The 18292-nt window shown below is 39.9% G+C and overlaps 1 protein-coding gene across 2 annotated transcripts in view; it reads left to right on the top strand.

Annotated features, from left to right (window-relative positions):
• Nucleotides 1-1854: 1854 nt before the first annotated feature.
• Nucleotides 1855-18292, top strand: part of GPR149 (G protein-coupled receptor 149) — a 69294-nt gene continuing 52856 nt past the window's right edge. The window contains exons 1-3 of one of the 2 annotated variants that reach the window (XM_030844648.2): nucleotides 1855-3362; nucleotides 4459-4651; nucleotides 8252-8709. In XM_030844648.2, coding sequence (XP_030700508.2) covers nucleotides 2346-3362; nucleotides 4459-4651; nucleotides 8252-8709 — 1668 coding nt within the window. In that variant the 5' untranslated portion in view covers nucleotides 1855-2345. The remainder of the gene's footprint in view (nucleotides 3363-4458; nucleotides 4652-8251; nucleotides 8710-18292) is intronic. The other variant, XM_060297621.1, reaches the window with a different exon arrangement.

Below are 18292 nucleotides of genomic sequence, written 5' to 3' on the forward strand. Positions count from 1 at the left end.
TGAAGTAGGCAGAAAAGAAAATTAAGATAAAGTTAACCTGAACTATTTAAAAATTATATCATTCAATTTTAGAACTTGAAAGGACCTAAAAATAATCCAGTCAAGTCCCCTTATTTTACAGATGTGGAAACAGATACCCAGAGAAAGTATAAGAATTTTTGCCCAAGTTTACACAGACAGCAGTAGCACAGTTTGGAATCAAATTCAGATTTCTCTCCTAGCTCCCTGCTGGCTGCAATTCCACCACCAACCTTTGGAAATGTACTAACACTCTTGCCCCTTCTGTCATATCGTAGAGACAAGGGCAGCATGGTGGTTAGGTGTCCTGTCCCTTTTCAAAAATATATTTAATAGAAAACCCAGAGATGATGGTAATGACAGAAGGAATGTCCCCAAGCCTCAAGTGGTATTGTGACAGCCGTTATTTATTTCCACTCATTGCATTTGAACAATGTGATACGTATTGTCCAACCCCACTAAAACTCCAGGGTTAAATACCATATGGAAAGGTAACCCAGAGCCTTCTTAATCACACTACGCTGCAAGGTCTATTACTATCAGTAGGAAGAGCCAGAGTGCTGAGCTAGCTGTCACAGGTGGCTGAGTGAAGGGGAAATCAAACAATATGTCAAGATAAGTGAAGGGCCCACTGTTTATTGAAGGTTATGGCTGGCAATGACTAATACAATTACTTTTCCCTTGAACAGATTCAGGTTCAAAATGTAGCTTCAGTTACCTCTAAAATGAAAGGAATGTTCAGAGTTCTGTTGCCACTTCCATGTACTTAGACCATTACCAAATGAATGTTCTCCTTTCCCTTTCCCTGCTTTCCTTCAGACTCCAGCACTGTGTGTGGAAAGACAGCCCTCAGGTCATGATGCTGAGCTGAGGAGGAATACTACCCCCAAAGCATCCTGGGAAATGCTTGACCAGAACTATTGCTGTCTGTTACTTCTTTGCTAAACCACTCATCTTGCGAAACCAACGAGGTGGGAGGGAGACACAAGAGGAAGGAGATATGGGGATATATGTATATGTATAGCTGATTTACTTTGTTATAAAGCAGAAACTAACACACCATTGTAAAGCAATTATACCCCAATAAAGATGTTAATTAATTAATTAATTAATTTAAAAAATGAGTTCAGAGACTCAATTGTTGTACAAAACACCTCAATACTCTGGTTAAAAATGTTTTTGTGAGATAACTTCCTTTTTACTCCCTATATAATGCCATCTGACTTTAACAACTAGAAATATTATTTATTCAAATGGAAGCTTGCTTACTTTATGACATTGACATAAAATAGTTACATGGCTAAAGTTAGAATGGCTCCACCCAAAGATTCTGCAAAATCTTTAGTGTAGTGAGGACCATAATGACATTCTTATTAGTAAGTACAATACATATTTTTAAAACAAACAAAGCTGGTACCTCCTATTTTCTTAAAAATGGCATTGATGATATTCTTCCTGCAGTGGATTATGGAACAGAGAGGTCCAGATAAGAGTAAAAGCAGCCCCTTAGTAGAGTAGCTTGGACCTCTCAAAGTGGTTATCTGTCATTCACATCAAGCCTGAGCAAGTATTTGGGTTAGTTTTATATGTCAAAACCGAAGGGGAAGGCTTAGCAAAAACATTGTCTCTTGCTCCGAATAAGGCAGGCTGAAGAGATGTACATCATTTCGCTCACACACTGGACTCCCCTCCCTTTTGTTCCTGCTTCTCTCCTGCTTGGAGCTGACTCCTCCTTCCTGCAGCTCTGAGGATCACAGGCTGATTGAAGAACACAGCGGTTCTGATGGGGAGCTGTGCTCAGTGACTCACTCTCTCTCTCATTTTCTCTCTGTCTCTCTGTCTCTGAACCGGCAAAGCTGAAAACTGCCTGAAAAGCTCTCTGCCTTTGAATCCAGCTCTGGAACCAAATGCATCATTTTACTGCTCTTAAAAACTGAATAGAGTTTGATTACCTCAAGCCAAAGCTGCTTTGCTCCATAAGAAGGACCCGAAAGGACCCACACATCATTGTTTTTCAATCTACTTGAGGAGGTTTTGCTTTCATGCCTGAAACGTGCTGGTTTCAGGAGGGAGTTTTTGGTTTGTCTGTTTTTAATTGAAATGTTGAAAAGTTTCTTATTGCTGCTTTAAGTGGAACCCAATTTTAAAATATGGGTTGAATCAGATCTAAAGGAGAGTTGTCCATTTTCTGCCGGGACTGACTGGTGAACATCTTGAGGGAAACTTGGTAGGAGATAATGAGATCTGATTTGCAACTAACAGCCATGCTTAATTTTGAGAATATTTATAGACTCATTGAAAAAGAAATTAAATATTGACCAAGGATAATGTCTGTATTTCTCAGTAACTTATCAACAAATGACTCTAGCCTGTGGAAAGAAAATCATAATTCGACAGATCTTTTAAATACGCCAGGAACCGTGAATATATATCTTTTTTGCCTGACATGCTTAATGACTCTCGCAGCCCTGGCAGGCAGCATTTATTCACTAGTTTCCCTAATGAAAACGCGGAACAGAACTGTTGTGTCCATGCTTGTGGCTTCCTGGTCTGGGGATGATCTCATGAGCGTCTTGTCGGTGACCATCTTCATGTTTTTGCAGTGGCCAAATGAGGTCTCTGACTACTTCCAGTCTCTGTGCACCACCTCTGCCTTACTATATTTATGCCAGGGCCTCTCGAGCAACTTGAAGGCGACTCTCTTAGTCTCCTACAACTTTTACACGATGCACAGGGCTGTGGGGAGCCAGGCAGCCTCCAGAAGATCCGGCCAGGTGCTCGGCGTGGCGCTGACGGTGTGGGCAGCCAGTCTGCTGCTCTCCGCGCTTCCTCTGTGCGGCTGGGGCGCCTTTGTACGCACGCCTTGGGGCTGCCTGGCCGACTGCTCCAGCTCCTACGTGCTGCTACTTTTCGCTGTGTACACTTCGGCCTTTGGACTCCTCGCCGGCCTCTCGGTCCCCCTCACTCACCAGTTGCTGTGTTCGGAGGAGCCACCAAGACTCCACGCCAACTACCAGGAAATTTCCCGCGGAGCTTCCACTCCAGGGACCCCTTCAACGCGGGGGAGAGTGCTTTCCCCGTCCCCAGATGATGCTCCGGGCCCGGCCCTGCGGTGCTCGGGAGGATGCTCCCCGAGCTCGGATACCGTGTTTGGACCGGGTCTGCCCGCGAGGGCAGGGCTGGGGCAGGGGCCCGGGCGCGGTGCTACCGCTGTGGCTGGAGCCTGCAGGCGTGAGGACCGGGGGACTCTCTATGGCACCAGGAGCTTCACCGTGAGCGTAGCGCAGAAGCGCTTTTCTTTGATCTTAGCGATGACAAAAGTCACCCTTTGGCTGCCCATGATGGTAAAAGTGCGGTTGCTCACAGCGCGCGGGGGGGTGTGCCAGGCAGTATGAGTGCGTGTTGAGACCACCCTCCCCGGTTTGGAGGGTCACCCAGAGACGTGCATTAAGTCCGCTTACGAATGTGTCTCGCTTGGTTTTAGAGAAGCACTTGGAGGAAGGCAGTTCACGGGTAGGACTAGCAGCCGCGAAGCCTTTGCTGCTAAGTGCTTCTCGGTTCAAAACTGGGGAGGAGGGGCTTCCCTGGTGGCGCAGTGGTTGGGAGTCCGCCTGCCAGTGCGGGGGGTACGGATTCGTGCCCCGGTCCCTGCGCGTCCGGAGCCTGTGCTCCGCAACAGGAGGGGCCACAGCAGTGAGAGGCCCGCGTGCCAAAAAAAAAAAAAAAAAAAACTGGGGAGGAGTATGGGGAGCGCTTTCAGGCGCGAGAGACTTAGTTTTCTGAGATCTCTCATGGTCAAGGGTGTCCTTTTCTCTCGTAGCGATATCTGGGAGTATTCAGTAAAGAGGGTTTTTGCCCCCAATCCTCTGTCATGCCCTTCTCTCTGCTCCATTCCTCCCTAGTAAGGACACCGCCCATCCCCAGCAGGGAGACAGGAGAGGCGTGGTCAGGAGTAGAGACAGCAGAAAGTAGAGAAAACAGGCTTTTGTTCAAGCCTCCAGGAAAGAGCCCAGCTGAGAGGTGGCAGGTGGTGCCCTAGTGTGACAAGCATAACCTGGCGGAGGTGAGGGGCCAGGGATGTGACAAAGGACATCTGGAGTACCAGGTACAGGTTTCACACATGCTTGCCTGTTTTCTGGGATAGCATTTTCTGTATTGTGACTGTGTTTCCCTAGTGGAAACTTGAGCTGGCAGCTAGCACAGACCAGGCTGTCAAGAGTGGAAACCCTCAAAGCCTGTGCAGTCTGGAGCAGCGGGCCTCCTCCCAAGGATTCCCAGTCCATCACCCAAACTGAGGATGCCAGCCCAGGAATAGAGCTTCTGGCTCTCAGACAGGAAAGGGCCCTGGAGGAGGGAGCTGGGGCAGCATGCTTGAGGGAAAGGCTTGGCAAAATGGAAAATGTTATCCTAGGATAGGTCTGAAGCTCTCTGCTTTTGCAGATCCACATGGTGGTCCAGCACGTCGTGGGGTTTCAGAGCCTTCCCTTTGAGACGCTCAGCTTTCTGCTAACCCTCCTGGCCACCACTGTAACTCCAGTGTTTGTCTTGTCCAAACACTGGACACACTTGCCCTGTGGCTGCATCATCAACTGCAAGCAGAACACACATGCAGTGACGTCTGATGGGAAAAAACGTAAGTCCTGAACTCTCTCAACAGACCACCTTTCTGTATTTGACCATATGCATATTGTTCCCTCCCACAGAATAGAAGAAACTACAGCAGGCTAGCAGAATCAATAATCCTGCTAATATCTCATGTTTGAAATTAGAACCATGCCTTTCAAGATCAAAATAATATTTTTCCTCTAAAATTATTGTTGCCCTTATTCGTATTCATTTTAAAATTTCAGGGAAGGTGTTGAAATGTGAGCTTAGAGAGGCGTGGCTTCGAAAATAAAATGTTGTGAGAAACGTTAGTTTAAAATGGCTCCATTCTCTTTTTTTTTTTTTTACATCTTTATTGGAGTATAATTGCTTTACAATGGTGTGTTAGTTTCTGCTTTATAACAAAGTGAATCAGCTGTACATATACATATATCCCCATATCTCCTCCCTCTTGCGTCTCCCTCCTACCCTCCCTATCCCACCCTTCTAGGTGGTCACAAAGCACTGAGCTGATCTCCCTGTGCTATGTGGCTGCTTCCCACTAGCTATCTATTTTACATTTGGTAGTGAATATATGTCCATGGCACTCTCTCACTTGATCCTAGGCTCTGCCACAGGAAAATTATAAGAATGATGTACTTTCCTTGTCTGAGGACCCACCATAAATTTTCCTATTGCTAGGATGACACAAAAACAGAATTTTGAAACTCCAAAGATGGCTCATCCTCTGGTGGGCAGGTGCTTGATCAGTTATAGTACTTTGATTCTATGTAGTTATAGTACTTTGATGGCTCCAGTGTCACATTTAAGCTTTTTCTCCTTAACAAATTAATATCCCCCTTTTACATTCTTTTGCTGGGAACTCCAGAAGCAAGAAAAGGAAAATATTTTTTCCTAACTCATATTTACCGTAGGTTCATTTTGGTGATGTAAGCATAATTCTACATCTCAGCTTCACTGTATGGATACTGAGAGACATGCAGCCAGAATATGAATGTCAGTAATGGAAAATAATTTCCAGAAATAATAGTTCTCTCCTATTTTCAACAATAATCTGTATTACTAGTGTCTCAAAACAAAAGTTGTTTAAAAAAGCTGGTTTTAACACAGAGGTCTCAGGTGGTAGACATATGGATTGGATATGGCTTTCAGACCCATTTGGTTTGCATGACATGATGCGTTCTTTTTTAAATTAAATAAACAGTTAAAATAAAATATTTTCTATAAAAATCAGATTTTCAGCTTCTGTTTTTTGACAAAGTCAAAGTATCTGCTGACATGTTACTCTGAAGAATTATGTATATTTATAAGCTGATATAATTACTTATGTCTAAAATTGTCATTAGTAAGATGTGATTAAAAGCAGAAGACTAGAGCTATTTCATGCCTTATCCAGGGTTTTGCTTTTCAGAGCAAATGTAACATTATACTTATTTTTCATAAGTGTACTATAGACTTCAAAAGACCCTGACTCTATTCCTCTAAGTTTCTTGTAAGTTACTAGTCAAATATTGTCAACTCTGTTTTGTTGTTATAGCCTATTACCTTCATTGGTTAGTCAGAATTTACCTCTAGTGTTAAGGAAAAGTCAATAACAAGAAGTGTTTCTATTGGTTACATTTCATAATTAATGTACTTCCCTTAACTCAAAGATAGCACATCAGGGACATTCTGCTTCCATTAACATATTTCATGGATCTGATTAGCAGTAAAGCAATTTCACATAGAGGTTAATGACTTCAATTCTGGAGTCAGCTTTAAATTAAAATCTCTTTACCAGGTAAGTAATCTTAGGTAGGTTTCTTCTATCAGCCCCAGTTTTCTCAAATGCAAAATAGAACCAATATGCCTTTTATTATGTAGGGTTGTTGTTTTGTTAAATGTCATGACCTTTGTGCATAACTGTCCCTGGAATGCTCTAGTTCCCCACTGTATCTTTCTCAATCACACTTCCTTCTCATAGCCTACCTCAGACTGCTTCTTGCACCCAGTGATGTGGAAGGAGATTTTCCACCGACACATTCTGTACAGTTCTTTAAAAACCTTACTCACTTTTGTTTTATATATTTCATAGTTATAATACACAGATAATAAAATACATAGCCATAGATATCCATTTATATGATAAAATTGGGATTTTATGACAGTTTTTGTTTGCTTAATATCCTTGAATTGACCACTTGTCACTTTATAACTTTTTTTTAGAGAAAAAGGAAACCCAGCAATAACTAAAACGTCCTTTTAGTTCCTTCAGCTTTCACACTATTAAAGTAACTTAAAAATTCTAATTTAATTTTACTGGACTATATTACTAGAAAAAGTTAAGTAGTACTGTAAATGAAATAGTGTATAATGTTAACATCTGTTTCTACTTTTCCATTTTCTTTGAATAGAAATTTTTGTTTGTATCCTGGCTCAATGAATGTTTTGGCTCAAATAATGAGTGATACCTATAAATTCTCTTTCAGTCAGCAGAATTGGTTTGTAAATCTTCAGTTCTGAGACTATTTCAGTAATAGAATCAGCATATGAATGACATGAGGTTGTATTGTAAAATGAATCAAATTTTACCTGTTCTCATAGAAATTTTATAGTTTTTAATAAATTTTTCCACCAAGGATAGCTAAATATGTGCTAATAAAACACAGAACTATCCAAGTAGAAAAAAAGTTTTGAAATGAGCCATGTTTGAAAGATGAAAATCAAAACATTACATTGCATTTTGTCTACCATCTTGATATAGCTTCATTCTTAATACACAAAAATTATCTAGTATTTAATGACGTTCACATACAACAATTGTATCACTTCTGTCACATTCTCATGTGTTATTCTACTAAGACTTTATACAGTATTCACCAAATAGTAGTGCTATATGTAAGATACCATCATATTTCACCTGATTTAAACCATGGAAAGTTTTATGTGTTCCTGCTAAACTGCTCTTGTAGTTAATCAGGTATATACATGTTGTAAAGTGCTTCAGTTCACAGAAATATGTCTATATACTCTTCTTTAAAATTCATTTCAAATTTATTCAGAAATGTACATATTATTTTTAAAAGTTTAAAAACTGTATTGTAGCATTATCTAATTTTTACTGTATGCATTTATAAACATATAAATGTCAGGAATGATATACATCAAAATATTTAAAGCAGTTATATTGTTGTTGGTATTGCCAGCAGAATATCTCAAGTAATATTAAGAGCTTTTTAATAATTAAGTTGTAGCAAAATAAAATTTATAAACAATGTATTTTATCCCCAAGTAAAGAAATGTAGAGATAATTGGTAGACTGATAGAGCTAAAACTAAAACTGAGTGGATATGAGACTATTCTAATTTATGGATCAATATTTTACATAAAATTTCTTTAAAGACTTCAGTGTTCTTGGGTTGTATGTATTTCAAGCCTTCCATTGTGTAAGTGAGAACAGTTAGGCCCAGAGTGATAAGATGGTTGAATTTGTGAGGCACAGTTGCTTTGCATAATTGACAAGAAGTAAACGAAGATAATTCAACTAATCAGGTTGAATTCACTTTCCTATTTTTATTCATTTTGTATATCCAAGCACTGTTTATATCTATCTTCCTAATCATGGAATTTTGTTTTTGTTTTTACATAGCCAAGAGGAGATGCTTTGAATTCAATCTATCATTTCAACGAAGTTATGGAATTTATAAAATAGCACATGAAGATTACTATGATGATGATGAAAATTCAATATCCTATCACAATCCCATGAACTATGAGTGCAAAACTACAAAAGACTCTCAGAGAGACTCTCATAATGTATTCAATGCCATAAAGGTGGAAATCAGCACCACGCCCTCTCTGGACAGCTCCACACTAAAAGGCATCAACAAATGCACAAACACTGATATTATAGATACTAAACAGGATTCCCACAATGAAAAGGGTGTTGATCCACTGCTCTCTGAAAAAACAGAAGGTGATATTAAATATGATGAAACCACCCTTTTGGAAGGGCCAGAAAGAAGACTTTCTCATGAGGAGAGTCGGAAACCAGACCTTTCAGACTGGGAATGGTGTAGGAGTAAATCAGAAAGAACCCCTCGTCAGGTACAGTAAAGGTTGTTATTCCTCTTAAATTAAAAGTAATACCAAATATGACAGCATGCAAAAAAATTATCCATTGCTTATTTCATTCATCCAACTCCAAGGTTATCTTCACTTAACTCAATTAATTTCCATAATACTAAGTTTTATTTCAAAGTGTCTTTTTAAAATTTTTTAATTAGTTCTACATTTTCAGTCAAATTCTATCTATTTTGGAATTGGCAGAGCTAAACAGGATCTTTGAGATGAGCCTCTATTTTAACCTCAAGTAATCTGTGTAAATTCAGACTAGACTCTCAAAACTTATTTCAAATTAGTAAACTTGTAGGTTTTATATTTTTTCTTCACCTGAAAAGTTTACACAAGTGTCCAAAACAGGTTTTGGGGCAAATGTTTATCCAATTACCAGTAAACAGGTAGTCCTTTTGCAACTCTACTATTCACATAGCTTGGCTATTAGTCTTTTTTTTGTTTTAAATTTTATTTCTTTATTTTTTTATACAGCAGGTTCTTTTTTTTTTAAACATCTTTATTAGAATATAATTGCTTTACAATGGAGTGTTAGTTTGTGCTGTATAACAAAGTGAATCAGCTATACGTATACATATATCCCCATATCCCCTCCCCCTTGCATCTCCCTCCTATCCTCCCAATCCCACCCCGCTAGGTGGACACCGAGCTGATCTCCCTGTGCTATGCAGCTGCTTCCCACTAGCTAGCTATTTTACATTTGTTAGTGAATATATGTCCATGCCATTCTCCCACTTCATCCCAGCTTACCCTTCCCCCTCCCCATGTCCTGCAGTCCATTCTCTATGTCTGCATCTTGATTCCTGTCCTGCCCCTGGGTTCTTCAGAACCATTTTTTTTTTTAGATTCCATATAGATTGTGTTAGCGTACAGAATTTGTTTTTCTCTATCTGACTTACTTCACTCTGTATGACAGTCTCTAGATCCATCTACCTCACTACAAATAACTGAGTTTCATTTCTTTTTATGGCTGAGTAATATTCCATTGTATACATGTGCCATATCTTCTTTATCCATTCATCTGTCAATGGACACTTATGTTGCTTCCATTTCCTGGCTATTGTAAATAGAGCTGCAATGAACATTGTGGTACATGACCCTTTTGAATTATGGTTATCTCAGGGTATATGCCAGGAGTGGGATTGCTGGGTATTATGATAGTTCCATTTTTAGATTTTAAGGAATCTCCATACTGTTCTCCATAGTGGCTGTATCAATTTACATTCCCACCAACACTGCAAGAGGGTTCCCTTTTCTCCACACCCTCTCCAGCCTTTATTGTTTGTAGATTTTTTGATGATGGCCATGCTGACTGGTGTGAGGTGATACCTCATTGTAGTTTTGATTTGCATTTCTCTAATGATTAGTGATGTTGAGCATTCTTTCATGTGTCTGTTGGCGATCTGTATATCTTCTTTGGAGAAATGTCTATTTAGGTCTTCTGCCCATTTTTGGATTGGGTTGTTTGTTTTTTTGATATTGAGCTGCATGAGCTGCTTGTATATTTTGGAGATTAAATCTTTGTCAGTTGCTTCATTTCCAAATATTACTCCCATTCTGAGGGCAGTCTTTTAGCCTTGTTTATGGTTTCCTTTGCTGGGCAAAAGCTTTTAAGTTTCATTAGGTCCCTTTGTTTATTTTTGTTTTTATTTCCGTTTCTCTAGGAGGTGGATCAAAAAGGATCTTGCTGAGATTGATATCATGGAGTGTTCTGCCTATGTCTTCCTCTAAGAGTTTTATAGTGTCTGGCCTTAGATTTAGTCTTTAATCCATTTTGAGTTTATTTTTGTGTATGGTGTTAAGGAGTGTTCTGATTTCATTCTTTTACATGTAGCTGTCCAGTTTTCCCAGCACCATTTCTTGAAGAAGCTGTCCATTCTCCATTGTATATTCTTGCCTCCTTTATCAAAGATAAGGTGACCTTATGTGCGTGGGTTTATCTCTGGGCTTTCTGTCCTGTTCCATTGATCTATATTTCTGGTTTTGTGCCAGTACCACACTGTCTTGATTACTATAGCTTTGTAGTCAGGGAGCCTGATTCCTCCAGCTCCGTTTCTCTTTCTCAAGATCGCTTTGGCTATTGGGGGTCTTTTGTGTTTCTATACAAATTGTGAAATTTTTTGTTCTAGTCCTGTGAAAAATGCCATTGTTAGTTTGATAGGGATTGCATTGAATCTGTAGATTGCTTTGGGTAGTAGAGTCATTTTCACAATGTTGATTCTTCCAATCCAAGAACATGGTATATCTCTCCATATGTTTCTATCATCTTTAATTTCTTTCACCAGTGTCTTATAGTTTTCTGCATACAGGTCTTTTGTCTCCTTAGGTAGGTTTATTACTAGGTATTCTATTCTCTTTGTTGCAGTGGTAAATGGGAGTGTTTCCTTAATTTCTCTTTCAGATTTTTCATCATTAGTGTTTAGGAATGCCAGAGATTTCTGTGCATTAATTTTGTATTCTGCTACTTTACCAAATTCATTGATTAGCTCTAGTAGTTTTCTGGTAGCATCTTTAGGATTCTCTATGTATAGTATCATGTCATCTGCAAACAGTGACAATTTTACTTCTTGTTTTCTGATGTGGACTCCTTTTATTTCGTTTTCTTCTCTTATTGCTGTGGCTAAAACTTCCAAAACTATGTTGAATAGTAGTAGTGAGAGTGGGCAACCTTGTCTTCTTCCTGATCTTAGTGGAAATGGTTTCAGTTTTTCACCATTGAGAACAATGTTGGCTGTGGGTTTGTCATTTATGGCCTTTATTATATTGAGGTAGGTTCACTCTATGCCTACTTTCTGGAGGGTTTTTATCATAAATTGGTGTTGAATTTTCTCAAAAGATTTTTCTGCATCTATTGAGATGATTATATGAATTTTCTCCTTCAATTTGTTACTATGGTTTATCATATTGATTGATTTGCATATATTGAAGAATCCTTGCACTCCTGGGATAAACCCCACTTGCTCATGGTGTATGATCCTTTTAATGTGCTGTTGGATTCTGTTTGCTAGTGTTTTATTGACGATTTTTGCATGTTCATCAGTGATATTGGCCTGTAGTTTTCTTTTTTGTGGCATCTTTGTCTGATTTTGGTATCAGGGGGATGGTGGCCTTGTAGAATGAGTTTGGGAGTGTTCCTCCCTCTGCTATATTTTGGAAGAGTTTGAGAAGGATAGGTGTTAGCTCTTCTCTAAATGTTTGATAGAATTCACCTGTGAAGCCATCTTTCCTGGCCTTTTCTTTGTTGGAAGATTTTTTTTTTTTTTTTTGCGGTATGCGGGCCTCTCACCGTTATAACCTCTCGCATTGTGGAGCACAGGCTCCAGATGCACAGGCTCAGCGGCCATGGCTCATGGGCCCAGCCTCTCTGCAGCATGTGGGATCTTCCCGGACCAGGGCACTAACCCGTGTCCCCTGCATCGGCAGGCAGACTCTCAACCACTGCGCCACCAGGGAAGCCCTGTTGGAAGATTTTTAATCACAGTTTCAATTTCAGTGCTTGTGATTCGTCTGTTTTTATTTTCTATTTCTTCCTGGTTCAGTCTCAGATGGCTGTGCTTTTCTAAGAATTTGTCCATTTCTTCTAGGTTGTCCATTTTATTGGCATATAGTTGCTTGTAGTAATCACTCATGATCCTTTGTATTTCTGCAGTCTCAGTTGTTACTTCTCCTTTTTCATTCCTAATTCTATTTATTTGGGTCTTCTCCCTTTTTTTTCTTGATGAGTCTGGCTAATGGTTTATCAATTTTGTTTATCTTCTCAAAGAACCAGCTTTTAGTTTTATTGATCTTTGCTCTCCTTTCCTTCATTCTTTTTCATTTATTTCTGATCTGATCTTTATGATTTCTTTCCTTCAGCTAACTTGGGGTTTTTTGTCCTTCTTTCTCTAATTGCTTTAGGTGTAAAGTTAGGTTGTTTATTTGAGGTATTTCTTGTTTCTTGAGGTAGGATTGTATTGCTATAAACTTCCCTCTTAGAACTGCTTTTGCTGCATCCCATAGGTTTTGGGTCGTCGTGATTTCATTGGCATCTGTTTCTAGGTATTTTTTGATTTCTTCTTTGATTTCTTCAGTGATCTCTTGGTTATTTAGTAGTGTATTGTTTAGCCTCCATGTGTTTGTATTTTTTACAGATTTTTTCCTATAATTGATAGGTAGTCTCATAGTGTTGTGGTTGGAAAAGCTATTTGATACAATTTCAATTTTTTTAAATTTACCAAGGCTTGATTTGCGACCCAAGATATGATCTATCCTGGAAAATGTTCCATGAGCACTTGAGAAGAAAGTGTAATCTGCTGTTTTTGGATGGAATGTCTTATAAATATCAATTAAGTACATCTTTTTTAATGTGTCATTTAAAGCTTGTGTTCCTTTTTTTATTTTCATTTTAGATGATCTGTCCATTGGTGAAAATGGGGTGATAATGTCCCCTATTATGATGGTATTACTGTTGATTTCCCCTTTTATGGATGTTAGCATTTGCCTTATGTATTGAGGTGCTCTTATGTTGGGTGCATAAATATTTACAATTGTTATATCTTCTTCTTGGATCGATCCCTCGATCATTATGTAGTGTCCTTCTTTGTCTCTTGTAATATTCTTCATTTTAAAGCCTATTTTGTCTGATATGAGAATTGCTACTCCAGCTTTCTTTTGATTTCCATTTGCATGTAATATCTTTTCCCATCCCCTCCCTTTCAATCTGTATGTGTTCCTAGGTCTGAAGTGGGTCTCTTGTAGACAGCATATGTACAGGTCTTGTTTTTGTATCCATTCAGCCAGTCTGTGTCTTTGGTTTGGAGCACCTAATCCATTTACATTCAAGGTAATTATCAATCTGTATGTTCCTATTACCATTTTCTTAATTGTTTTGGGTTTGTTATTGTAAGTCTTTTCCTTCTCTTGTGTTTCCTGCCTAGAGAAGTTCCTTTAGCATTTGTTGTAGAGCTGGTTTGGTGGTGCTGAATTCTCTCAGCTTTTTCTTATCTGTACAGGTTTTAATTTCTCCATCAAATCTGAATGAGATCCCTACTGGGTAGAGTCATCTTGGTTGTAGGTTTTTCCCTTTCATCACTTTAAATATGTTCTGCCACTCCCTTCTGGCTTGCAGAGTTTCTGCTGAAAGATCAGCTGTTAACCTTACGGGGATTCCCTTGTTTGTTATTTGTTGCTTTTCCCTTGTGGTTTTTAATATTTTTTCTTTGTATTTAATTTTTGATAGTTTGATTAATATGTGTCTTGGTGTGTTTCTCCTTGGATTTATTCTGTGTGGGACTCTCTGTGCTTTCTAGGGTTGATTGACTATTTCCTTACCCATATTTGGGAAGTTTTCAACTGTAATCTCTTCAAATATTTTCTCAGTACCTTTTTTTTTCTCTTCTTCCTTTGGGACCCATATAATTCGAATGTTGGTGCATTTAATGTTGCCCAGAGGTCTCTGAGATTTTCCTCAATTCTTTTCATTCTTTTTTCTTTATTCTTCTCTGTGGTAGTTATTTCCACTATTTTATCTTCCAGGTCGCTTATCCGTTCTTCTGCCTCAGTTATTTGCTATTGATTCCTTCTAGAGAATGTTTAATTTCATCTATTGTGTTGTTCATCATTGTTTGTTTTCTTTTAGTTCTTCTAGGTCCTTGTTAAACGTTTCTTGTATTTTCTCCATTCTATTTCCAAGATTTTTGATCATCTTTTCTATCATTACTCTGAATTCTTTTTTAGGTAGCCTGCTTATTTCCTCTTTTTTTTTTTTTGGTCTAGTGGGTTTTTACCTAGCTCCTTCACCTGCTGTGTGTTTCTCTGTCTTCTCATTTTGCTTATCTTACTGTGTTTGGGTTCTCCTTTTTGCAGGCTATAGGTTCGTAGTTCCCATTGTTTTTGGTGTCTGCTCCCAGTGGGTAAGGTTGGTTCAGTGGGTTGTGTAGGCTTCCTAGTGGAGGGGACTGGTGCCTGTGGATGAGGCTGGATCTTGTCTTTCTGGTGGGTAGGTCCACGTCTGGTGGTGTGTTTTGGGGTGTCTGTGGCCTTATTATGATTTTAGACAGCCTCTCTGCTAATGGGTGGGTTTGTGTTCCTGCCTTGCTAGTTGTTTGGCATAGGGCGTCCAGCACTGTAGCTTGCTGGTCTTTGAGTGGAGCTGGGTCTTAGTGTTGAGATGGAGATCTCTGGGAGAGCTTTTGCCATTTGATATTACATGGGGCCAGGAGGTCTCTGGTGAGCCAATATCCTGAACTCGGCTCTCTCACCTCAGAGACTCAGGCCTGACCCCCAGCCAGAGCACCAAGACCCTGTCAGCCACACGGCTCAGAAGAAAAGGGAGATAAAAAAAAAAAAGAAAGAAAGAAAAGAAAGTTATTAAAATAGAAAAAACTATTAAAAATAAAACAGTAATAAAAAAAAAGAAGAGAAAAAGGAAGAAGAGAGCAACCAAACAAAAATCAAATCCACCAATGGTAACAAGCACTGAAAAACTATAGTAAAAAAAAACGGACAGTCAGAACCCTAGGACAAATGGCAAAAGCAAAGCTATACAGACAAAATCACACAAAGAAGCATACACATACACACTCACAAAAAGAGAAAAAGGAAATATATATATATATGTATATATAATTTAAAAAGGAAGAGAGCAACCAAATAAATAAACAAATCTACCAATGATAATAAGCTCTAAATACTAAACTAAGATAAACATAAAACCAGAAACAAATTAGATGCAGAAAGCAAACCCCAAGTCTACAGTTGCTCCCAAAGTCCACCGCGTCAATTTTGGGGTGATTTGTTGTCTATTCAGGTATTCCACAGATGCAGGTACATCAAGTTGATTGTGGAGATTTAATCCGCTGTTCCTGAGGCTGCTGGGAGAGATTTCCCTTTCTCTTCTTTGTTCGCACAGCTCGTGAGGTTCAGCTTTGGATATGGCCCCGCCTCTGCATGTAGGTCTCCTGAGGGTGTCTGTTCCCAACCCAGATAGGACAGGGTTAAGGGAGCGGCTGATAAGGGGGCTCTGGCTCACTCAGGCTGGGGGAAGGGAAGGGTACAGAATGGGGGGCGAGCCTGCGGTGGCAGAGGCCAGCATGACGTTGCAACAGGCTGAGGCGCGCCATGTGTTCTCCCGGGGAAGTTGTCCCTGGATCACGGGACCCTGGCAGTGGCGGGCTGCACAGGTTCCCAGGAGGGGAAGTGTGGATAGTGACCTGTGCTTGCACACAGGCTTCTTGGTGGCAGCAGCAGCAGCCTTAGTGTTTCATGCCCATCTCTGTGATCCACGCTGATAGCCGTGGCTCACCCCCATCTCTGGAGCTCATTTAGGCGGTACTCTGAATCCCCTCTCCTCGCACACCCTGAAACAATGGTCTCTTGCCTCTTAGGCAGGTCCAGAGATTTTCCCAGACTCCCTCCTGGCTAGCTGTGGCGCACTAGCCCGCTTCAGGCTGTGGTCACGCAGCCAGCTGCAGTCCTCTCCCTGGGATCTGAAGAAGCCCGAGCCTCAGCTCCCAGCCCCCGCCCATCCTGGCGGGTGTGCAGACAAGCCTGTTGGGCTGGTGAGTGCTTGTTGGCACCGATCCTCTGTGCGGGAATCTCTCTGCTTTTCCCTCCACACACCTGTTGCTGCCCTCTCCTCCGCGTCTCTGAAGCTCCCCCTGCTGCCCACCCCCCGTCCCTGCCAGTGAATGAGCTTCCTTCACAGCTCCCTCCCAGAAGTGCAGGTCCCATACCTATTCTTTTGTCCCTGGTTTTCCTTTTTTCTTTTGCCCTACCCAGGTACATGGCGAGTTTCTTGCCTTTTGGGAAGTCTGAGGTCTTCTGCCAGCATTCAGTAGGTGTTCTGTAGGAGTTGTTCCACATGTAGATGTAGTTTTGATGTATTTGTGGGGAGGAAGGTGATCACCACGTCTTACTCCTCTGCCATCTTGAAGGCGCCCCCCTATAGCAGGTCCTTATTAGTTATCTATTTTTTACACATTAGTGTATATATGTCAATCCCAATCTCCCAATTCATCACACCACTACAGCCACCCCCCGTTTCCCCTCCTGGTGTCTATACGTTTGTTCTCTACATCTGTGTCTCTATTTTTGCCTTGAAAACTGGTTCATCTGTACCATTTTTCGAGATTCCACATATATGCGTTAATATACAATATTTGTTTTCCTCTTTCTGACTTACTTCACTCTGTATGACAGTCTCTAGGTCCATCCACGTCTCTACAAATGACCCAATTTTGTTCCTTTTTATGGCTGAGTAATATTACACTGTATATATGTACCACACCTTCTGTATCCATTTTGCCTATTAGTCTTGCTGGAACTAGTCCCTCTAATACTCAGCGAGGAAAAAAAGACCTATTCCAGAATAGACCCAAGTGAATCTTTGCAAAAACCCTGCTAAATGTTCCATCCTTTTAAGGGTTGAAGAATAGTTATATATTTTTTTTTAATTTTTATTTATTTATTTGTTTATTTATTTATTTTGGCTATGTTGCTTCTTCGTTGTTGTACACAGGCTTCTTATTGCTGTAGCTTCTCTTGTTGCAGAGCATGGGCTCTAGGCACGTGGGCTTCAGTAGTTGCAGCATGTGGGCTCTGTAGTTGTAGCTCACGGGCTCTAGAGCGCAGGCTCAGTAGTTGTGGCACACGGGCTTAGTTGCTCTGTGGCATGTGGGAATCTTCCTGGACCAGGGATCAAATCTGTGTCCCCTGCATTGGCAGGTGGATTCTTAACCACTGCGCCACCAGGGAAGTCCCTATATGATGTTTTATAATGAAAGAATTTGTACCTTAAGCTCATCCCATTCTTTCCTAGATTTAATCCTGCCTAGAATGATGAGGAGTACTTCTTATTTTATTGAAATTGTAGTGTGATATTGATATAAGATTGTTCTTTCCTCCAAACGCTCATACCTGATAATTAAAGTTGTTCTTGCTTTCCACACAATTAATTGACTAGGAAAAGATATTTTTTTCTACATGACTTAACATAAATCAGAGTCCACCTGCCCCTAATCTCTGGAATCAAAACTATAGTTTTTCAAATATCTGCTAGTAATAGTGCAGTCATTGATCACAAGTATGACCATCTAACACCAACTATGAATATGAACAGAATAATCTGAGATTTCCTTTATTCTCCTTGATTAATTAAAACTACTAGTTTTTCTTTGATATCACCAGTTTTAAAAGTTGGATAATAAAACAAAATATATGATTAAAAATAATTATTCATAGTGTTTAGTGATTAGGTATCTCAAAAAAATCTAAATATTTGCTGTAAATTGCAAAATACAGTGAAAATTGTATTACTGACAGTATACACTGCTCAGTATTTTTAGAACAATGTGATACCCCAGCTAAGAGGGGAATCCCTACAATATCATCATCAATTTGTTCCTAAATAATCTAATCCTCCTGGTTTTCTTGCACTTAAAAATTAAGTAATATTATGAAGCATGTATGTGTGTGTATATCGCAATAACTTGCAACTACAGTACCCTGTGTGCCACTCCCCTATTCCATCCTCATGCTCTCCCCTTAGGGGTTTCAGCTATCTTGAATCTTGCTCATG

This window comes from Globicephala melas, chromosome 4 (genome assembly GCF_963455315.2).
Source record: "Globicephala melas chromosome 4, mGloMel1.2, whole genome shotgun sequence".
NCBI lineage: Eukaryota > Metazoa > Chordata > Mammalia > Artiodactyla > Delphinidae > Globicephala > Globicephala melas.